The sequence below is a fragment of the Onthophagus taurus genome, chromosome 6 (genome assembly GCF_036711975.1).
Source record: "Onthophagus taurus isolate NC chromosome 6, IU_Otau_3.0, whole genome shotgun sequence".
NCBI lineage: Eukaryota > Metazoa > Arthropoda > Insecta > Coleoptera > Scarabaeidae > Onthophagus > Onthophagus taurus.
In genome coordinates, this window is record NC_091971.1 from 17,886,154 (window position 1) to 17,907,928 (window position 21,775).

Here is a 21,775-nt window from a genome sequence, read left to right on the forward strand (position 1 = left end):
TTATCAGGAGGATAAAGATATTCGCTGTTGTAGAAACTGTTCTTGTTGGTAGGATTGTTATGGGCGAAATAAGAGTCGGTTGGTAGTAGTTTTTCCCCATATCTAGTGATTTATGCCGTAGATTGGTGGTAACGCTAACGTCTTTCTTTGAAGTTTGAATTATGATTTGGCAATAATAGTTTAAAAAAAATTTCATGACAAACAACTGTCACATCGTACATATAGGGTTAACGTTTAATGTTATAGGTTTATATGTTCGTTTATATGTTAGGTTATAAGTTTTTATATAAAAACCTTGGTAACCATAAATATCTGGCGGATAACTGTCTTATCGGCACTATTCGGGTACTCAATAAGTCATTCTGCCGATAATCTCACCGACAAAAATATCCGTACATTTTAATACAGTACAAACTAACTTATCGGCCAGATAACGCTGTCGGGAAGTTTATCGGTATATTGTACAACTGGCCCTAAGTGTCGAATTTAAGTCGGCTCTTAGACGTATGATGCAAATCGCAAATTTAAAACAAATAGTATTTTAGGTCCTTCGGTATTCTGCATTTTTTCTAAGATAAGTTACACCTTTGCCTACCAGGCAGCATGAAAAATCTCTAAAAACGATAAAATGTCGCTTAGTCAAGTGATGTATAACGCGGTCCAATTGTTATTCAGCGTTAGATTGTTGTTTATTTTTTGAACTAACACTAGAACTAGAATCATTCGGTTTTAGCCGTCTTAAGACGTACCGCTAAACTCAATCAGAGACTTCAAACAGTTTAAAGTCCAAATTAAAAATTTCACATATTAACGGACTTTTGGTTATAACAGACAACTCTCTTCTCCGTATTAATCCGTTATATCGAGGTTTTACTATAATTTTATTTTTTGACTTAATTTTAATTTAAATTTTTATTTAAGAATATTCGAACCGGAGTTTTTGATGTTCTTCCTGAAGGATCTTTAGATGGATTGACCGCTGAAGATCTTAGATTATTATTGAATGGTGTAGGAGATATAAATGTTGCAGTTTTAATATCTTATACATCTTTTAATGATGAATCTGGGGAGAGCAGTGAAAGATTGGTTAAATTTAAACGATGGCTGTGGTCAATTGTAGAAAAAATGTCTCATTTAGAACGACAAGATTTGGTAAGAAATCAAAACATTATAAAAAAAATAACAAAAAAATATCCAGGTCTAATAGTAATTAAAACTTTTTGAAAATCCTTTAATAATAAGATAAAATTCCTTTTATTTGATTTTCTAAAAATATGCTTAATTTTTTAAGGTATATTTTTGGACTGGTTCACCAGCATTACCAGCAAGTGAAGATGGTTTTCAACCAATGCCGTCAGTGACAATCCGACCAGCAGATGATGGTCACTTGCCAACAGCAAATACATGTATTTCCCGCCTTTACATCCCGTTGTATAGCAGCCGAAGCGTGTTAAGACAAAAACTTCTGCTCGCGATTAAAACGAAAAACTTTGGGTTTGTGTGATTCGCGCTCGCACGACCGTTAGTGTTTTTTGACTTCGTTCGACGAGAAAAAGAAAGAAAGAAAAATACAGCATCACGAGATGTATCATTTCGCATCATGTCTTTTTGTAATTACACGTACAAAGTTGCGTACATTAAAATTGAAACGTTACTTTGAGACTTTGGTCGAATTCCTCTTCCGGCGCGGATGGAAAACGATCTTGAATCGTGTACATAATGGCGCGTTTTTTTTTGAAACTCGAAAAAAAAGGAAAATGGCAACACTATGATATGTATATTATTATAATAATGTAGACCATAAATGGACTTTGTTTATTTTGTTATAGTTGACTTAGATTTAGTGTCGTTTCCCCCTTTTTTTAATTTAATTTGTTCAAGTAATGATTTCGAATTTTCTCCAATTTCGAAAATTTTTGAAACGATGTGAAACGCATACCCATTTTTTTAAGGTTTTTATTCACAGGGTTATTACACTTCTTGTTTAATTGAATTGGTTTTTTTTTCTAAACGCTTGTGTTAAAAAATATTTTTTTGACCAATAAAAGTTATACTATCAATAATAAGGGAATTGTTTATTATTAAAAAAATACCTAGAAAACAGTTTTTTTTACTATTCAGACATCGGAAAGTTACAACTCAATTTTTTTATTACATTAATTTAATCTAAATCCTATTTACTCCTTTTTCCACAGACCTTTCTAATCTTTCAGCGATAGCTTCCAAGAAATCTTGAGTATTAAGGAACATTCCGTCTTTAAGATTTTTCAATCCATGGATAGACGCCGCTAAATCTTTGGTCATTTTTCCATCTTCAACGGTATCAACGCATGCGGTTTCTAAGGTTTGTGCGAAATTCGCTAAATCTGGTGTTCCGTCCAATTTAGCTCTATGTTCTAAACCGCGCGTCCATGCGAAAATAGAAGCGATTGGATTTGTGGAGGTTTGTTCCCCCTTTTGGTGCTGCCTATAATGTCTTGTTACCGTTCCATGTGCGGCTTCAGATTCGATTGTTTTTCCGTCTGGGCACATAAGCACGGAAGTCATCATACCTAATGATCCATAACCTTGGGCTACGATATCCGATTGGACATCACCGTCATAATTTTTGCAAGCCCAAACAAATCCGCCGTTTGATTTTAACGCTTGGGCTACCATATCATCAATAAGACGGTGTTCGTACCAAATCTTTTTCTTTTCAAATTGTGGTTTGTATTGTTTATCATAAATTTCTTGGAAAATATCTTTGAAACGTCCGTCGTATTTTTTCAAAATTGTGTTTTTCGTGGATAAGTACAAAGGCCATCCTTTTCCTAAGGCCACTTGGAATGATGAGTGAGCGAAAGCGCTTATACTTTCGTCGGTGTTGTACATTCCCATTGCAACACCTCCTCCTTTATAATTGAAAAGATCGTATTTTTGAACGGTACCCTTGTTATCGGTGAATACCAACTCAACTTTTCCTGGGCGATCCACAACGAAATCTTTGGCTTTGTATTGATCACCGTGAGCGTGACGACCAATAACGATAGGTTGAGTCCATCCAGGTACCAATTTAGGTATATTCTTACAAAGAATCGGCTCTCTAAAAACGGTACCACCCAAAATATTTCTGATGGTTCCATTTGGAGACAACCACATTTTCTTTAATTTAAATTCCTCTACTCTTTGTTCATCTGGGGTTATTGTTGCGCATTTTATTCCAACGTTGTGTTTTAAAATTGCGTTCGCAGCATCAATCGTTACTTGATCATCAGTCTGATCTCTGAATTATAAAAAAAATTAATTTTATTTCGATTATATTGATTATGTTATACCTGTAGGGTAATCCTAAATCGTAGTATAAACATTCGACTTTTACGTATGGAAATATGAGACGCTCTTTAATTTTTTCCCAAATAATTCTTGTCATTTCATCCCCGTCCATTTCAACGATAGGATTTTTGGCCACAACCCTTGATTTTGATCCATCTAGTAATAAAGAAAAACTTTATTTCATAATATTTACAATAAACAAAATGATGCACGTGCAAAAACTCGTTTTTATTGAAGCAAAAAGATAACATTTTAGAGTTTAGATAAGGATTAGACAACAACCATATTTTCAAAATTATTCCATTAAATCGCTTATCTATAAACATTCTAAAGATAGAAAATTCTTATATAATTCTTAGATTTTTTTAATGCCAAAGGAATAAGGAAAAGAACCAAATAAGGAGAAGAGTGTGCCAATAAGGAAAAGGAGGAAATAATATAGTAATAATGAACACCCATAAAAACAAGACGATTCAAAGGAAGACTTGGACACGGAGCATCTATTGTGGCGGATTGGGGAGGAGGATATGGATGGAACAAGAGATAACAGTGGAAAGGGACTAAAGATACGATTCCCTACAGACCCAAGACCATGGTATGCAATAAATGAATCTTTATTTTTCAATTTTTTCATCTAATAAATCTTTTACTCCACTCTTCTCCTTGTTTGGAAAAAGAACCAAACAAGGAGAAGAGTGTGGCAATAAGGAAAAGGAGAGAATAATGACGATTTAAAGGAGGAGCTGGACGCAGAGCATCTATCTTGAAAATGATTGTGACGAATTTTAACAGGAGATTAAGTAATAATAATGGACGCGCATAGGAACAAGAGGATTCAAAGGAAAAGTTGGACACGGAGCATCTATTGTGACGAATTAGAACAGGAGATTAAGGATGGGGGAAGAAGATATGGATAGAACAAGAGATAACAGTGGAAAAGGAATAAAGCTACGATTACAGACCTAAGACCATGGTATGCAATAAATGAATCTTAACTTTTCAATTTTTTTCATCTAATAAATCTTTTAATGTTTTATTTCAAAAAGCAAACTTTACCTTAAACTTATTTTTTACATTTAAGAAAAAGTTTAATCTTATTACGACCTAAACGCTCATTTATTTATTTAACTCAATTTCTTTCTTTTTTATTCAAGAAGATGGAGAATGATTAAAAAGAAGTCTCCCCCAAAAAAGTAATTTCCATATGTACAGGACCGGTTTGCACGTGTTCGGGTTGAGCGGCGTCTGACATGAGAAGACTCACGGGTTAGTGGCCCTTCGGTGCATCGTCCCCAAAATGAAGTAAACCTGCCCTTGACTTACAAGAGCGTCCGGATGTCTTGGTCTAGGTAGATGGGTCAAACCGTCTAGACTCCCAGCCCGGTCCGACAGGCAACCTCATAAATTTTTAACTCAGGGTAATCATCCTCAAAATATTTTTAAAAACATAATCAAAAAAAAAATATATAATTTAATTAATTTTAAAAATTTATAATGATCTTTGATTCTATTATTTATAAATTAATTGCACTATAGTACGGTTTACGTTCCGGGTCATTAAAGTGCACTTTGAATCTTAATCACTATCGAAAACTTAAACTTGGTAAACACGTGTTTTAAAAAATTCTACAAAAAGTATTTTATAAAAAAAATATGTTTTGAAAAACTTACACTTCCTGTTGGATAGCGTGGACGAGGTAAAAAGACCTTGTTTTTGGGTAGCTTGGTTAAAAACCCTTGAAAATTTCGTTAAAGTTCCTGCCATTCTAACCTCTTCACTTTTCCAAATTTCGATTTGACTACAAGAACCGAAAGAGAGCTGCTCGCTGAATCTTCTGAATGGACTCGCGAGGCAATGCAGCTCTCGACACTGGCACTGTACTACATATTAAAAGGCAGGCGGGATTAAATGTGGGAGTCCGATTTTCTTCGAAAATTAACGAACGTCGTTTGCCTCAGCGTATCTCACTATGTTCACACAATAACCAACTTACATTTTCAAATACAAATTTATAACATTCAAAACATATTTTATTTTACCTGTTTTTGTAGAATTTTCAAATCTAATTTATTGATTTGAGACCATCAAATTGATCTCGTTATTTATTTTTGTTTTAAAAAAACTTTATTCATATGAATTCCATTTCATTTTATCGATTAAGGTATTAAACCTTAAATTTTATATCTTTTAATTTGATAGGCATTTAATTTGACAACGTTTACGTCTTTTTAACAAGTAACTTCATTTTATTTTATTTAAATTTGATTTTTTAATTATTTTATGAATTATACTTGTATAACAATCTTCAAATGGTCATTATTGATGTTTTAAGCAAAATTTAACATAGTCTCTGATGATGACCGAGCGCCGAAACTAGTCAAACTGAATAATTAACAATTAAAGACCAATTAAACTAGAAAATTTATTTTTTTCCTTATTTAATTTGAGGTTTCACCTATAAAAACATTTTTTTAATCTTTTTTGCATTTAAATTATGTTTCAAATTTAATTCATGTTTCAAAAAACCATAACCTAAAAATTTTGATTCATCTCTCTCAACTTTTTATTAACATCTCATTCCAATTTAGTACTTATCTTAAAACTAACTTGTAACTTAATTCTGGATTAATTTTTTTTCGTTTTTTTTTAGTTCTGAATTAACAATAAGATGTTGTTTCGTAGTTGGTTATCAAGTGAACGTAGTAAACGTAGTAGAACACGAGTTGCCGGAGCGGTGAGTGGTTCGAACTCGGTTTGCTGCCGGCAGTTTGAGTTTGGCTTCCATCTGACTCAACAAATCAACGGGGACAGCATCGAAAGGGCTCGAACAACCCCCGGAAAAGATAAACGAGGTCACTTTCATTGAAGATTTCGTAAAGACGTTGGCCGGACGGGCTCTTCGTCACTTCAAAAAAATCTCTCGAGATAATCGAGCGGGTGTTCTATCTCGAACAAGGTGAGTTCTATTCTATACATATCAAATTTTTATTTAAAAAAATTTCGGGTAGATTCTTTCCGGATCTCCAGGTTAGTTGATTATATTTTTAGCCGATACGATTCGTCGTCTAAATATAATGCCTTGTTTTTAATACTGTGTATATAAAAGACGCGAAGATATTCTCTTAGTTTGGTGTTACACGTGGGTCTCAGTTAGAGTTTTATTTTTTTTTGCTCTTTTAAGGTTTCTTTTCTTTTTTTATTTATTCTTGTTTTGATGGCTTTAATTATAATTCTTGGGTCGTTTCGTTTAGCTTTATTTGGCTTTTATTTTTTTATTAAAATACCTATTTAACAGTGATGAATCTACTTTTTTTAGAAAATCAATTTTAACTAATATATTTTATTAACTTTAAAAACAACAATTGATACATTAAATGTTAAAATGACATTTCTTATCTTATGTTTGATGTTTTAAACGTCAAAATACTTTTTTTTTTAAATATCATTAAAAGAAATTCTTTTATTTTTAATAAGTATAAAAATTTTACTTCAAAGTCTCAGGTGATTGACTTTGGGCACTGGTATATTTATAAAGTGAGTCATTAAGTTCTTAAACTCGCATTATAAATTTTAAAACTTTTTGTACAAATTTCAATATAATTTGAGAAAAAATTTTACGATGTTCTTTAACTCTCAACGTCTGTATCTGTAGGTTCATTTGAGATGAATGTGAATGTGAATCTGATAGAATTTTCGTAAACATGTCGTGACGTCTACTGGTGGAGGACGTGACGCAAATTAATTAATTAAATAATATTAAAAATTGAACTAGTAATTCAAATACATCAGATTATGTATCAGACAAGATTATATATCATCAAAATCGGCAATTCGATATCTAATACACAACACACGGTGTTGTAATATCTCGGCTTAATCTCGATCCCCGCAGACAATCTTTATCAATCCTATAATTAATACTTAAGTCTGGTTTATCAATAATTGTGCGCTGATATTGAAAAAAGTGTAAATCGCATAAACCAAATTTTATAATATATAGAAGCCCAATACACAACTAACTGGTATACATTAAAACAAAACCTAGAAAATGCAATTTCATTCATATACACTAAACTCTACTAATAAATCTTTTTTCTTCCGATGATTTTACGTTGATATTGTCTTGTTACCAGTTAATTAGATTTCTTTTTAATTTTTAATCCATATTTGTTATTTTCAAAGAGTTTGTGTGAATGTACAGTGGAACCTCGGTATACGACTGCTTTAGAATACGTCCTCTTTTAACGAAACGAATTTTGCTCGGTAGAGACATTTATTACAAAAAATTTTGGTGAGAATTTTGCTTCATTTTTAACTACATATTTTAATGTACATATATATTTATTACCTTTTTAATAACTTACACATTTTTATAAGACAATTAATGAATTTAATTCAATAATACGCGCCATCTTTGAGCCAGTAGCGCTATAATGTCTATACTAGGGGGAATCCGGGATTCCCCCCTATGCGTGAATTTAGTTTTTAAGACTTCATTTAAAGTGAAGAGTTTTGGTAACGAGAGTCGATGAATATACTAAATCTCTTTCGGTGTAATAAATCTGTTAGACTTCGCGATTTATAAGTTCTGATTATAAATTTTAAGTAACATTTTATTAGCATTATTACTGATAATGAATTTCAAGAAGGAAAAATCTAAAAAAATGACAAGAATCACAATTGAGCTGAAAAAGGAGATTGTTAACAAATATGAAGGTGGCATTCGTATTCGAGATTTAACTCTTGCGTTCATTAAATCTGCTAACGTTGCAAAAGGGGTTCATCAATTTCTAAACAGAGCTCGAAAACATTAGATCATGTTGTGAAATTACTTTTGCTCTGGATAACAGAAAAACAATGTGCTGGCGCCAGCGTATCAGAATCAATGATTTGCGAGAAAGCTAATAAGATACATGCTGATCTCGTGAAAAGCTAAGCAGGAACTACCCAGGAAAGGGAGGTGTTTAAAGCCAGCCATGGTTGGTTTGGGAATTACAAGAAAAGAAGTGGTATTCATAATGTTGTACGACATTTTGGAGAATTTGTGGAAAGTGAGCGATTTAGTCCCCAGCAAGTTTTCAATTGTGATGAAACTGGTCTGTTTTGGAAGAAAATGCCAAATAGGACCTATATCACACAAGAACACAAGAAATTACCAGGGTACAAGTCAATGAAAGATAGATTAACTTTACTGTTTTGCGGCAATGCTTGTGGGGATTCGAAACTCGAGGGCATTTAAAAAACATAAAGTCCAGAAGTCTCAACTGCCTGTTATGTGGAGATCAAATGGCAAAGCTTGGGTAACGAGACAATATTTCACTGAATGGTTTAACGTTGTGTTTGGAAGTGTTAAACGTTATTTAGAAAAAAACAAACTACATTTGAAAGCTCTTCTACTAATGGATAATACACCTGCTCATCTACCAAGTTTGGAGGATTGCGTTTTGTCTGAATTCGATTTCATTGCTATAAAGTTTCTCCCACCTAATACCACTCCTCTCATTCAGCCTATGAATCAGCAAGTCATAAGTAATTTCAAAAAACTTTATACTAAACCTTTATTCCACAAGTGCTTTGAAGTAACATCTAAGACAGAATTAACCCTGACAGAGTTCTGGAAAAATCATTTTAATATTGTACAGGCTATATCGCCCATTGATAAAGCTTGGCAGGAAGTTTCTCACAGAACAATGAATTCCGCTTGGAGAAACTTGTGGCAACAAGCAGTAACCGAAAGAAATGTTGAATCTAGGAGCTCTATAGTAAAGGATATTGTTTCCCTGGCCAGATCTATGGAGCTGGATGTATATGATGATAATGTAAAAGAATTACTGGAAGAACATAATCAAGAACTGACCACTGAGGTGTTACAGGAAATGGAAAACGATGAGCATCAGACTAGAATAGATGGACTCTCTTCTGACTCAGATGAAGAAGAAATAGAAGAGGCTTCTTCATCATTAATCAAAGAAATCCTTGCAAAATAGATCGACGTGAAAAATGTTGCAAAAAAATACCACCCTAACCAAGTTCAAATAAGTCGTAACATCATCGCTTGGCGATGATCAAACCCCAGCCCTTATTTAGCCTTACCCAGCGTTTATTAAAGTAACAATTAATGTTCAGGAATATTCCTGCAAATTATGTAACCCACTTAAAGCAGCCAATACACAACAGATTGATCTCTTAGTACCATTGAAAACCAATTTGGTTATGAATTGGTTATGATAATTTGGTTTACGCAAAGAAAACTTGTCTATAAATTTTTGACGTATATGAAATCATATCTTAAGTCATTACTTTAATTTTAGAGATATATCGACCAAGTACTTACATATAATACACCAAGTACAACACCAGAATAGAATATCACACCCAGTATATACAGTGTGTCCCCGGATAGGTGAAACGACTCTTATAAAAGGTAAATTTTTTTCGATATTAATTGTAATCTTTTGGGGTTTAGCCCTGCTTGATTAACGACTAATTTTGAACATATTATCAATTATTAAAAAACAAGTGAGCCTTGACAGTGAAAGAAAAACTCTTTTTGTGGCAGGTAAAGTACCTTTTCTGTTTACAGTACGTGAAAGTGTTACTAAGAAGTTTTGTTCAGAATGAAAAACTATGGGCATATGCAAATTTTCGGATTGATCGGCCTACTTTGAAAAAATCCATATCAAACAATTTTATTTCTAACAAAGACTGCCATGGAAAAACAAAATTGCTTTCCTGTCACTAATATCTCAAACTGTAATTTAGTAAACTTAAAGTGTTTTTTAAACAGAATGTTAACATTACAGGAAAAAGTTTACGTGATTCAGTGTTATGGAACCGGGAAAAAACCGATTGTTGCTTTATTTTGTGAAAAATTTCCAAATACTGCAATTAAAAGAAGTACTTGTTGGCGTTTAATCAAAAGATTTCTTACAGCAGGAAGTATTCACTCTAAGAAAAAAAAAATATGATGAAACTGATTAACTATGATCAACTGTTTTCCTTTGTGGGCGAACACACACTTAATTTCTTGTGAACATTTTCAGAACGGTTTGTTTATTTCTCCCTAATAATCTGAATCTCAAAACAAAAAGTCGTAATAAGGTACTATTGACGAAAATAATAAACAATAGGTTTTATCAAAGTAGGCTGATGAAAATTTGCATATGGCCATAACTTTTCATTCTGAATAAAATTTCTTAGTAACATTTTACCATACTGTAAACAGAAAAGGTACTTTACCTGACACACAAGAAGTTTTAGCTTCAGTATCAACACTCACTTGTTTTTTAAAATTTGAAAATATGTTCAAAATTAGTCTTTAATCAAGCAGGCCTGAACCCCAAAAGATGACAGTTAATATCGAAAAAAATTTACATTTTATAAGAGTCGTTTCACCTATCCGGGGACACACTGTAGAATTAAAGACAGAATCAAAAAGACTTTAGAAGAAACCTAAGGCTCTAAACTACATAATAAAGCAGGGCGGAGTGCTGAAAAGACCATGATAAAAGCTAATAGGAAATTAAATACATCTACCAGCCAAATTAATACTTGGTCCAATAGATGGCGTATTAATAATAATAATAAACTTTATTGTGCACCATAAGATTCTACATATTTAAGAAAAAAAATACATGAATTAAAAACAAAAGGCGGGTTCCAGATTTTAGTCTGTTCTAACCAACCTATAATCAAAAAAAATAATAATATACAGAAAAAAGCAAAAATAAAGTAGTATATACACAAAGAAAAAAAAAGAAATGAAAACAATATAAAAATAATAATAATACAAGCAAAATACAAATAATAACATAAAAAAACATAATCAACAGCGACAACAGGATGCACACCAAATGCAAGATCATGAACAAAAAATATTAAAAAAAAAAAAAAAAAAAAAAGACAGCATTGTAAAGGGGACAAATTTAAGTGGCCTGCAAACCTATCAGTCTTTCACCTACCCGCGTTTTGAAACCTGTCGTACTTAACTGACAATGGCAGGCTTCCGTCAGATTTGTAGACATGATAGGTGAAAGAGCGCTGGAACAATGATGTTCTGTACTTTGGTGGCACGATTGCAAGGGCAAAACTGGTTGGATATCTGCCATCTTCTGACTTAAAATTTTGTCATAGAGGTACCGCAGCGTCCGAGTTTTAACGATCTTATGAATAAGCATCAAGCTAAGCAGTTCGCGTCTAGAGCTCATTTTCAACCAGTTTGCATCATTGAGTCTGTGCGTATTATGTAAATGAAAAAGAAATCGTGTCATTTTTATTAGACAGCGTTAACAAACAAACAATACTCAAGTTCCTATGTTAAATCAGCAAAATATTTGAGAATGACATTTAACGCAAGATTACCGTGGAATATGAGTAAATAAAATAGAACCTAAAGATTAGTAATCAAGTTTCTGCCCTACAATTGGACCGCGTTATGCATTACTTGACTAAGCGACAAATGAATAATGTTGAGAAAAACGGGATTTTCGTTTTCATCTCTCTAAAAATGCAATTTCCGCTTGGTCACTCGTTACATTTTATGATTATACAGGGTGTTTCTGTAACTCGTGGCATAAATTTAATCACTAAAACTAGAGACAAAATGATGAATCGTGTAAAAATTTAGGTTAAAATTTAAGCACACTCTTTTTTAACAAAAGAAATATTAAGAAAGTTGGGAAAAATTCAAGAATCATCATGTGGCTTAAAAATCGACGATTTTTTTAAGCAATGTGAAATGACCCAAAAAACACGTTAAAGTGCGGAAAAGTGACCAACACTAGATTAACTTCAGTTATAAAAGTTCTATTATATGATAACTAACTTCAGGTTTAAAATGTCAACCTCAATTTTGACATATTTGTAATCGTCGTGAAAAATCCTTTGAAATGAGTCCAAACATGATACGTTTAATTCCAATATTAATCGAGATATAAGCAACTTCCGGTTTGAAATGTCAATGTCATTTTGAGATACTCTTAATTTTTATAAAATGTCTTAATATTTGTCAAAAAAACAAAAATATAATAAAAAAAAATAAAAAATTAAGGTTGGTATTAATATTTAAAAATTAAATTGTTATTTTCATTGTTGCTAACTTCGGGTTTAACGTTTTTTATTCTAACTTTTTTGTTTTTTGAGATAAGTGCGTCATCTTTGGACTCATTTTAAAGGTTTTTTAATGAAGATGACAAATATGTTAAAATTGACGTTTTAAACCGGAAGTGGTTGTATTTCCATTAACATAAAAGTTAAATATGTCGAGTTTGGACTCATTTTAAAGGATTTTTTATGAAGTTGACAAACATGTCAAATTGAAAGTTCGAACTTTTTAGTTTTTTTGAGATAAAAGAGGTCTTGTGTTAGTTCTAGTGATAGTGTAAAACTAGAACTGAAACTAGAACTTTCTAGGTCTAGTGTTAGTTCTAGTTTTAGTGCAATAAAAATATGCAACATGGATAAGATGAGAGATATTAATCTATTTGTAGAGTCTCTGAAGATGGCCAAGGGCCGAAACTAGTTAGACTTAAATTCTATATAAAATAAAAGACATAAACTTTTTTCTGTTGTAGGATTTCTTGGTGTATCTAAGTCGGTTCTTAGACGTATGATACAAATCGGACTTGAAATCGCGTAACGTGATTGGCGCTTAGCTTTATCCTTTAAAACAAATAGTATTTTAGGTCTTTCGGTATTCTACATTTTTTCTAAGATAAGTTACAGCTTTATCTTTACCAGATAGCATAAAAATCTCTAAAAACGATAAAATGTCGCTTGTCAAAAGATGTCATTTCTTCTTTTACATTAGTTTTGTACATCGAAAACAAATGTGAGCACATCAGACAACCTTATTTTATTGCTCCATTTGTATAAGCCATCTTGGTTCATCTCTCTTTACTAACTCTTCAGTTTCATAATGAATGTCTTATTTATCCTCTTCTTTCTTCAACAATCTTGTTTAACAAACTAACAACTACCCACCTGCTTCTATTTAGTGTTTTCAAGAAGAGTATTTACCCTGCATGTTTGTATTCTTGTGTATATTTGTATAGATCTCTTTTTATAAATTTAGTAATATACTGTTTTTCTGGAAGTTAACTTCTTTAGTTGCTAGTTTTATCGTCTAAATAATTCCATCAATCGCCTGATTTATTTCTTTTTGGGAAAATGTTTTGCATCGAAATCTATTTTGATCCTCAACGGTTTATAATCAGATTTGAATCTTTAGTACACATTGCATAAATATTAAAGTCGTTTTAGAATTTGTTTAAATGATCTTAAAATTAAATAAAATTTATTGTTTGAATCATTTGAATCCGACAAAACAGACAATAACTGGGTCAATTTGTCTATCTCAATTGATATAAAAATTCCTAACGTAAGTATAATCAGAAGGGTGTCCAAAAATAAATCGTAAAATTGTCAAGATAAGAACTCAACGTTACGTTGAGTTGTTCGTAATTTTCTGCTTCGAACGAAAAAATAAAATAGGAGGAAAAAAACTAATGGAGTTATTTTTGGTACTAAGGAAAAAAAATTTAAGATTTTTGCCAAAGTTCTGACGCAAATTTTTATTTTCCACTCGGTTACAAGACTTTGTTATGTAATATTTTGATTTTATTTTTTTTAGGTTAACTTTTAAACAGACTTATTCTTAGAGATGTTACCAAAGTTTTTTAAAACACCCAAAAATATAATACTTAATTTTCTAAATCGATTTTTAAACGACACATCTGGCTTTGTAATTCTCTAAACTAGTCTCTATTAACCACTTAACAAACAAAAAGAAAGTCCTTAAAGCGACACTTTTAGGATTACCCAAAAAAGGGCTTTAAATTTCTTTCTTTGTGGATATCGTAGCAGGTATAAAAATATCCTTAAAACAGAAAAAAGACTATTCTCAGCTTTAGAGAAAGGACTATAATTCTAAAAGAGCAAAAGTAAAAGTGGTTTGAGAGTTTTAAGTTTCTTTACCGTTCACAATCTATCAATAGAAAATGTTGATTATAAAACAAATCTTCTTGAATAGTTTATAGTAACGGTGGCAAAAAAGGCTCGTGACGCAAATCCTCACGTAAAATTGCAAAAACATTAAGCTTAATTTTAGATTTCATCTCAAAATGTTTACCGATTTATCAAGGTTGCGCCCAAAAACGAATTAGCTCAAGAGCTGTGATGATTAATGCATTCAAAGCAGTATTTATTATTCAATTTTAGCTTTTAATCAAGTAGATTATAAAAAAAATATTAAATAAATAAAAAATATAACGTAGAAAACGTAGTGACAATTTTAATCAATGGGATCATGGTTAATTCTTTAATAAAAATTAAATTAAAATTATTTAAAACTCATAAATCGTTTTAAAATTTTTTAATTACTGAAAGGATTTAAAATTGTCATGGGAAAAATTATGATGAATCTGTTACAAAATAATGAGATAACGTCAATTTATATCAAGATTTTAATTTATTTCTTTATTATGCAAGTAAATATGTTATAATAAAAGCATATTACTTATAAATGTTTAAAGTTTTATTGTTTAAAGAAGAAATTGGATTAGAAATTAGATTAGAATTTTTACTATAGAGAAAAATCATCCGAGCCAACACTCTCAATAGAATCCACAGATACTTCTTTGAAGGTAAAAGAAGTACCTTTAGGAGTTAATTGATGGAAATTCAATAAATCTGAACCAGGCTTAATAACAACATTAACAACAGATTTATAAAAAAAGAAATTGACACTATCAGTACCTATTACATTAAATTAAACAAGTTTATAATTTGTCTAATCTGATGAAATCGACAAGCTCAATCATTTTTAGCTTATCAATAACATTATGGATCAAAAAGATATCCGAGATAAATCTTATAATAAAATTACTGGGTTTGTTATCTGAAGCTATTACGTAATAAATGACCAAATATTTGAATCTGGTTCGGACAAATATTTACAATACGATAATAAGTAAAATTGGACTGGTATATAACAAAATCGTAACAATTCAGCTAATTAAGTAACTCTTTAAAAATAGATTTTTAGAAAACAGTAAATAAATAATAAAATACATTCTGGTAATGATTAACACTAGATATAAAATTGATTCTACACGATTTTTCTATTTATTCTATAGTTTTCCATAATTTGCTTTTTTTATATAACAAATTTGTTACAAAACACCATATTCACACAAATTCTGTAAATTACCCGATATGTTTTCAGTTATATGTACAAACAGAATGTTATCAAAAGACTCTTGACCTCGGTCAGCAAATCTTTCAAATTAATCATTTCTCTCTTTATACGTCTGGCATATATCTTTGGTTTTGTATCCCAAAACAGATTTTATCTCATCACAACGGTTTTAAGTAACGGATGTGAGTGTTTCAGTAACGTAAGTCTCTCGTTTTTTTTTGGTTACTATCTAAATATAAATATAAACCGTATCTAAAAACGCGGCAACGACCAATGTTGAGAACTGAATATAGATAAGACTTCATTGGTTAGGTATTGTGGTAAAATTTTTTTTTAGAAAATAAGGATTATTTTATTATCTAAATCTAATGGGTTGTTTTTAAAGAATTTAACATTTAAAAATAAAAAAGAAGTTGTGTTCTAATTTTTTAAAAATAAGTAGAACAAGTTAATTAAAACGAAATGAATTTCTTATCATTCTGAAACGTAATGGAAATATTTCGCTTTGTTCTTAAGTAAGAAATTAAATTTTCAAGGTTGGAAATAATATTTATTTAAAAATAAAAAAAAAATATGACGTTTGAACCATTTTTAGTTAATATTTACAATGTTTTTGACTGAACATTTGGATGAAAGAAATTGATTATGAAAATGTAACTGAATTTTATTTATTTAAGTACAATTTCAAAAATTTTAAATTCTATGATTCGAACCTAAATGGTATGGAATGTGGTCATTGAAAATTTAATCCTCCACATATATTTAAGTCATACTAGTTTTCCTAAATAGAACCGGTTCATAAGACATTTTTATTCCCTTCACCTCTGATTACTGGAGTATTTAGGTGCTCTGATGAAGTAAAATCCAGATTTAAAGCTTTTATTTTTAACCTACAGTCAATAGATAGATTTAATTATTCAACTATTTAGCTTCTAAAGTATTATTAACTTTATGACTTAATTCTTTGGAATATTATATACAAATTAAATAAGCCTGACAAAATGTTCGCAACCTCTATCCAGTGAAAGTGCTTTAAATAATTAGTGTTTACGAATAAATATTGGAATGCTATCAGAAAGATATGTCAAAAATGAAAAGTCGTTCGTTATTCAATCAATTTCACAACCGGTTACCCAAAAAATTTGGAGTATAATCATTATTATTAGTACTTATGCATTATGTATAACCCACTTACAATAAACCCACGTTGTCCATGTCACGTGCTGATGTTGTGTTAAGTATATTAAATAAGGCGCCAAATATTAATTTGGTGATGAATGACCTCTCAAAGCCAAAAAAATCGTGATATACTATAAAAGGTAGGCTCTTTTATTTTCTACAGTGTCTATAAAAACTTCGATGGGTTTGACTAAAATGGGATTCATTGCTGCTTTTAGATTTGAGCACGTTTACGCAAGTAAGCTAAATATTAACAAATACTTCAAAGAGCAACCCCATATGTATTAATTCTTATGATTAATGCGATTAACGTAACTAAGTTTTGTGCCAAAATGGGGACATTTCGAAAAAGATATTAGAGGAAGAAACTTCTTCATAGCTTGTGTTCTGCTTTTTTATTACCTTCTTTGTCATTTGTCTTTGAATTATTCCTGATTATTTTCTTTCTGTTTTTGTTTTAAATATTTATAGCAAATTGAAGACAGAAAGACGATAACAAGATCAAGGACAAATACCACATCGAATTCCACCGCTATGGATTCTGCTTTTCATGTTTCGTAGTTTTCCGTTTATCTTATGTACGCAAGCCATTAAACCAGTTTTATGCGCAATGGTTATACCTTCATCATTTTACCGATGTTCCTATTTGCGGTCTTATAGGAAGAGTCCGTTTCCACAGGCAGTCATACAACCCAGATAATAGAAGCTATAATTCATATTAATATTATATAATTCACAATGCTACTCTCTCTCTTTCTCTCTTTTGCTACTCTCTCTTTTATAGTACGCATCACTTGAGAAACTAACATCTATGACAAATCCTTTACTTGGTCTATACATATATCTCACCGGTGAACTACCTTAACCTTTTGCCATCAAGCTTCCCCTGTATCATGACTTTTTCTCCTGTATATGAATTGATGGTAGTAATGCCTTATTAATTCGTTATTAAATGTTCAGAGCTTCTATAATGGATGCATTAGTGCGTTACGCAGTCCAAGGTATTCTCAACATTCTTCGGTAACTTATCATTTCAAAAGCTGCAATCCTCCTTCGTCATGGAGTATTACAGTTCATCTCTCCAATACCTCATATGCCATTCCGAATCGTCTCTTTATTTCTTATTCTGAGCCGCCCTTATGTCATGGATTAACTACAATGGTGTAGGTACCATACCCGCCCGATCTATATAATTAATCATATAATTATAATCATCAAGTAGCATTTAGATCTATTCAGTCATAGTCCGCACTTCAGGCTTACTTGCTCAATTCGTTGTAAGAGTTCAAACATTTCTCGTTCATCTTTACCTGTTGCGATAGGGTCCAATCTTGCTAGTAGACTTTCCGCATTATCCATTCTCCAGATACGCATATGCATTCTTGCCTTACGCCTTTTCCTGCTGTAAAGTACTCCGAGTATTAGATTCCTATATTATGTCATCCTAGCTCAGGATGTTGTCATATAGCTGCTTGATAAGATAGGTCCGATGGTCGGAAATTTAGCTATAGTCCAGAAATAGAACATTGCATTATATTCATAAAGCTTTTCATGCGTCTTAGATTTAAAATTCGATCTCTTATGCCTCGTTCCGGTACAAAACCTCCATGTCCTGGGAGTGTATTGGTAAGAAAGTAGGTTTGAGGCATTCCTGTATGAAATATAGTAATATTTTGCTTGCGTGATTTATTGGAGCAATAATTCATTGGTTACTGTATTCATCTTTTCGCTCTTTTTTTGTGGAATGGAATATACAGGGTGTATCAGGTATGAGTAGAAAAAATTGGAGCGGTTATAGGTCCCGTTTTTGTGAATAAAAAATTTTTATGACACAATGTCCCATTCTTTACCATTTTTAAGATATGATATGATAAAGTTAAGGGTTTGAAAGTTTAAGTACTGCTGTATAAAGAACTATACTAAGCAGGCTTTGCTTATGTATATAGCTTTAATTTGACACATAAAAGTCATTTTTGAGATATGTTTTTAAATTTATCACTACTGTTTTATCACTCTTTAATGTGAAAATTTACAAAAATTTTTGTTTTAATCAATAAACTTGCTTATTGTATTAAAAACAACAAAGTTACAAAACTAGAAACAAATTACAAATTGCAAAGCAAAGCCTGCTCAGTATAATTCATTAACCAGTAGTACTCAAACTTGTGAACCCTTACCTTTATCGTATCATATCTTAAGAAGGACAAAGAATGGGACATTGTATTATAAGAATTTTTTATTCAGAAAGAGGACACCTATAACTCCTCAAATATTTTCTACTCATACTTGATACATCCTGTATATGTTACAGGTAAAGCGTGCATTTCAGTTAATGTATACATTAGCCAGTCAATGTATACATTACCGTAACGTTTTAGTGAAAGTATTTATCACTCATAGAGTGTATATGTTACAGTTGAAGCATTCATTCCGTGAATGTACACATTGTCTAGTCAATGCATACATTAACTAATTTATCTAGTTAATGTGAATATAAAATACGAAGTGTAAACTTTTACTACTTGATGTATACAATTACTAATGACGCCCAGTTAAAGCTTAAAGTACGTTTACTAGTATGTTACATAACGAAACCCAACCAAACCCAACCCAACTCAACCCAACCCAACCCTAAAAATGGTTACTACTATACTTACTTACTACTTGCATCACATGCAGTTCCTTCCATTAAAAAAATTATTCCGTAAATTTTCTTTGCTATAACTTTTACTAACATCTGTTAGCAAATGCATACACTGCCTAGTTTATGTACACATTCACTAGTAAATGTATACACTTTATGACTGATAAATACTTTCACTAAAACGTTACGTTAATGTATACATTGACTGGTTAATGTGTACATTAACTGAAATGCACGCTTTACCTGTGACATATACATTAAACATTATTTCAAAAAATATACATTTAAACAGATCCCATAGTTGGTTTGGTGTGCATGTTCTTCTATTACCTCGGATATTGAAATAATGTGTGCATCTCTATTAATCCTATTCCTTCTGTGAATGTCTTTCCTAAGGATTCTATATGATTCCTGGTCTTTTTTCTCCTGTAATCCTTTAATTTTTAATTTGTTTTGCTCGGAGATTTTTTCCCAACTTTTTTGCGTTATCCATGGTTTCTTTGACTGGTTTTTCTCAGGATTTACAGATGCAGTAGCAGCGAGCTCAATAGTATTTGGTTGATTTTTTTCTTGCTATATTTTGTCAATATTATCTCTAACAGTACATTGAAAAGCCGCATTTTTACTATTATACAATGGGTTAGTTTTTGGAGGAAGGTATTACTCTGTAGTTTGAGACTTATTTCTGCCACTATAGCATTATGGTAACTTCCACAATCCACCCCAGTGTTGGGTACTATCCGGTTACTTCTTGAGTATCCGATACTCTGTATCCGGATACTTTTCAAATTTGGTATCCGATATCCGGTATCGTGACTAATCCTGAAAGTATTCGGTATCCGGATACTTTTTTCGGTGTTCAGATACCTTTTAATTAAGTTTTTTTTTATTTCCTATTCTATTATTACAGACGTACATATACACCAGAGTGTTTGAATCCCCATTTTTTTTTCTTCTATTATTGTACATCTTTTGTGACTACATCAATAATTGTGGCTTTACATGTTGGAAGTTAGTTGTTCTTCTCTTTTATTATTGTGAGAAAATCGAGGGCTCTCTCTCCGATTAAAATTTGTAGACTACATTTCCCCTTTTAGAAAAAATTCAAAGAACTTATTCCCTAGCAAGTGCACACTACATTTCCCCAGCGAGACACCACTCGGGAAAAATATAGGAGAAAAGATTATTATTTACTATAAGTAAAATATGGATGACAATATATTAATTTAACAATAATTTAGGTCATTTTAAAAGTATCCGAGAATGTATCCGGATACTTTTATGGAGAAAGTATCCGTACTTTTTTAAAAAAGTATCCGGATACATTGTAAGTATCCGGTATCCGATACTCGAACACTTTTCTCCTGTATCCGTCCCAGCTCTGTGCCACCCTAGGTCTTTATATCTAGAGCTTATAATAGAGCTTTTTATCTACTCTTGATAAGAACGTAGTCAATTTGTTTGCGTGTATATCCATGACGCGATCTTTAACTATACATTTTCCTGATATGATGTGGAAATGAGAATTAGATATGTATAATGTCATTTCGTCGTGCTATGCCATATTTTCTTACTACCGTGCGTGGATGTATATCGATGTTTGTTTCTCTAATAATTTTGCATTAAAATCACCCAAAATAATTAAAAGTGCTTGATTATGTATTATGGTTAATGTATTAGAGAGTTCAACATAGAAGTTGTCTATTACAATAAGGAGCATGCTGACGTGGGGGCATAGATTTATATTAGGTTTAGGTTGAGTGACTTTGCATGGATTTTCGGGGTCATGATTGGATCGTTGATAGTTTCATATCCCAAGACAGGTTCTTTATAATTCTTGTGAATAAGAAAGACCACACCGTTAATGCTGTGGTTTTCGTTATCCGAATATATGAGAAGATTTTCATTTTCAGTTGTTTCACTGTTTCTCTTATGGGTTTCTGATATACCAGTTTAGTTCAGACCACGTTTTGTTTTCCTGTAGCATATTTTCTATGGGATGCCTGGTCACTCACACTCATAGTTCTGGTGCTCCAGCGTCGATTACCAGTCGGATCGCATGGCAGATATCTTATGCCTTCAAGCGAGAGTCCATGTTGAGTTCTTTGGGATGTGTATACGCATAGGGTAAATCTTATGTGATTATCATCTGTAAGTGTCTGATTTTGAGTACTTTGAGGAGTCATTCTTCAATAGTATAGTATTTCAATAGTATTTTCCCAGTACCACCCATATCTGGGAGGCATCTCCCTGTCAGGCACCTAGGGAGGTGCCCGATGGGGCAGTAACAAACCCCACAGGGTTCAATCCTACTCAGACACCGTTAATGTATTACCTATTATGAATAAAAGGTAAAGAATAAGAACTAAGATGTGCTAAAACAACAGGACATCCATTTTCATTTTGTAGAATACATAATATAAAACTTCAATTTTGATTT

The 21,775-nt window shown here is 31.7% G+C and overlaps 3 protein-coding genes across 7 annotated transcripts in view; 2 read left to right on the top strand and 1 right to left on the bottom strand.

Moving 5' to 3' along the window:
• The window catches only part of LOC111414059 (E3 ubiquitin-protein ligase hyd), a 28,730-nt gene extending 26,664 nt beyond the window's left edge, over positions 1 to 2,066 (top strand). For all 4 annotated transcript variants that reach the window (XM_023045234.2, XM_071196389.1, XM_023045235.2 and 1 more), the window contains exons 31-32: positions 922 to 1,152; positions 1,292 to 2,066. In XM_023045234.2, coding sequence (XP_022901002.2) covers positions 922 to 1,152; positions 1,292 to 1,504 — 444 coding nt within the window. In that variant the 3' untranslated portion in view covers positions 1,505 to 2,066. The remainder of the gene's footprint in view (positions 1 to 921; positions 1,153 to 1,291) is intronic.
• On the bottom strand, positions 2,055 to 5,508 carry LOC111414061 (isocitrate dehydrogenase [NADP], mitochondrial-like). 2 transcript variants are annotated; one of them, XM_023045240.2, is made up of 4 exons: positions 5,356 to 5,508; positions 4,987 to 5,283; positions 3,318 to 3,471; positions 2,055 to 3,265 (listed from the first exon to the last, which is right to left on the bottom strand). In XM_023045240.2, the coding sequence occupies exons 2-4, from the start codon at positions 5,078 to 5,080 to the stop codon at positions 2,167 to 2,169; spliced, it is 1,347 nt and encodes a 448-aa protein (XP_022901008.1). In that variant the 5' UTR covers positions 5,081 to 5,283; positions 5,356 to 5,508; the 3' UTR covers positions 2,055 to 2,166. The 2 variants fall into 2 exon arrangements, with proteins under 2 accessions (XP_022901008.1, XP_071052492.1); XM_071196391.1 differs by having other exon boundaries at positions 4,987 to 5,304; positions 5,356 to 5,411.
• LOC111414060 (NAD(P) transhydrogenase, mitochondrial-like) overlaps positions 4,584 to 21,775 on the top strand; it is a 46,419-nt gene continuing 29,227 nt past the window's right edge. The window contains exons 1-2 of the mRNA XM_071196390.1: positions 4,584 to 4,733; positions 5,967 to 6,272. The gene's annotated coding sequence lies outside the window, so the exon portion shown is untranslated. The remainder of the gene's footprint in view (positions 4,734 to 5,966; positions 6,273 to 21,775) is intronic.

Excerpts from the sequence above, each read along its gene's own strand:
- LOC111414061 (XM_023045240.2), bottom strand. The coding sequence starts at position 5,080 with ATGGCAGGAACTTTAACGAAATTTTCAAGGGTTTTTAACCAAGCTACC. Across the intron at positions 3,472-4,986 it reads CACGCTATCCAACAGGAAGT|ATGGATCAAAATCAAGGGTT; the intron begins GTAAGTTTTTCA and ends CTTTATTACTAG. Across the intron at positions 3,266-3,317 it reads GATTTAGGATTACCCTACAG|AGATCAGACTGATGATCAAG; the intron begins GTATAACATAAT and ends TTTATAATTCAG.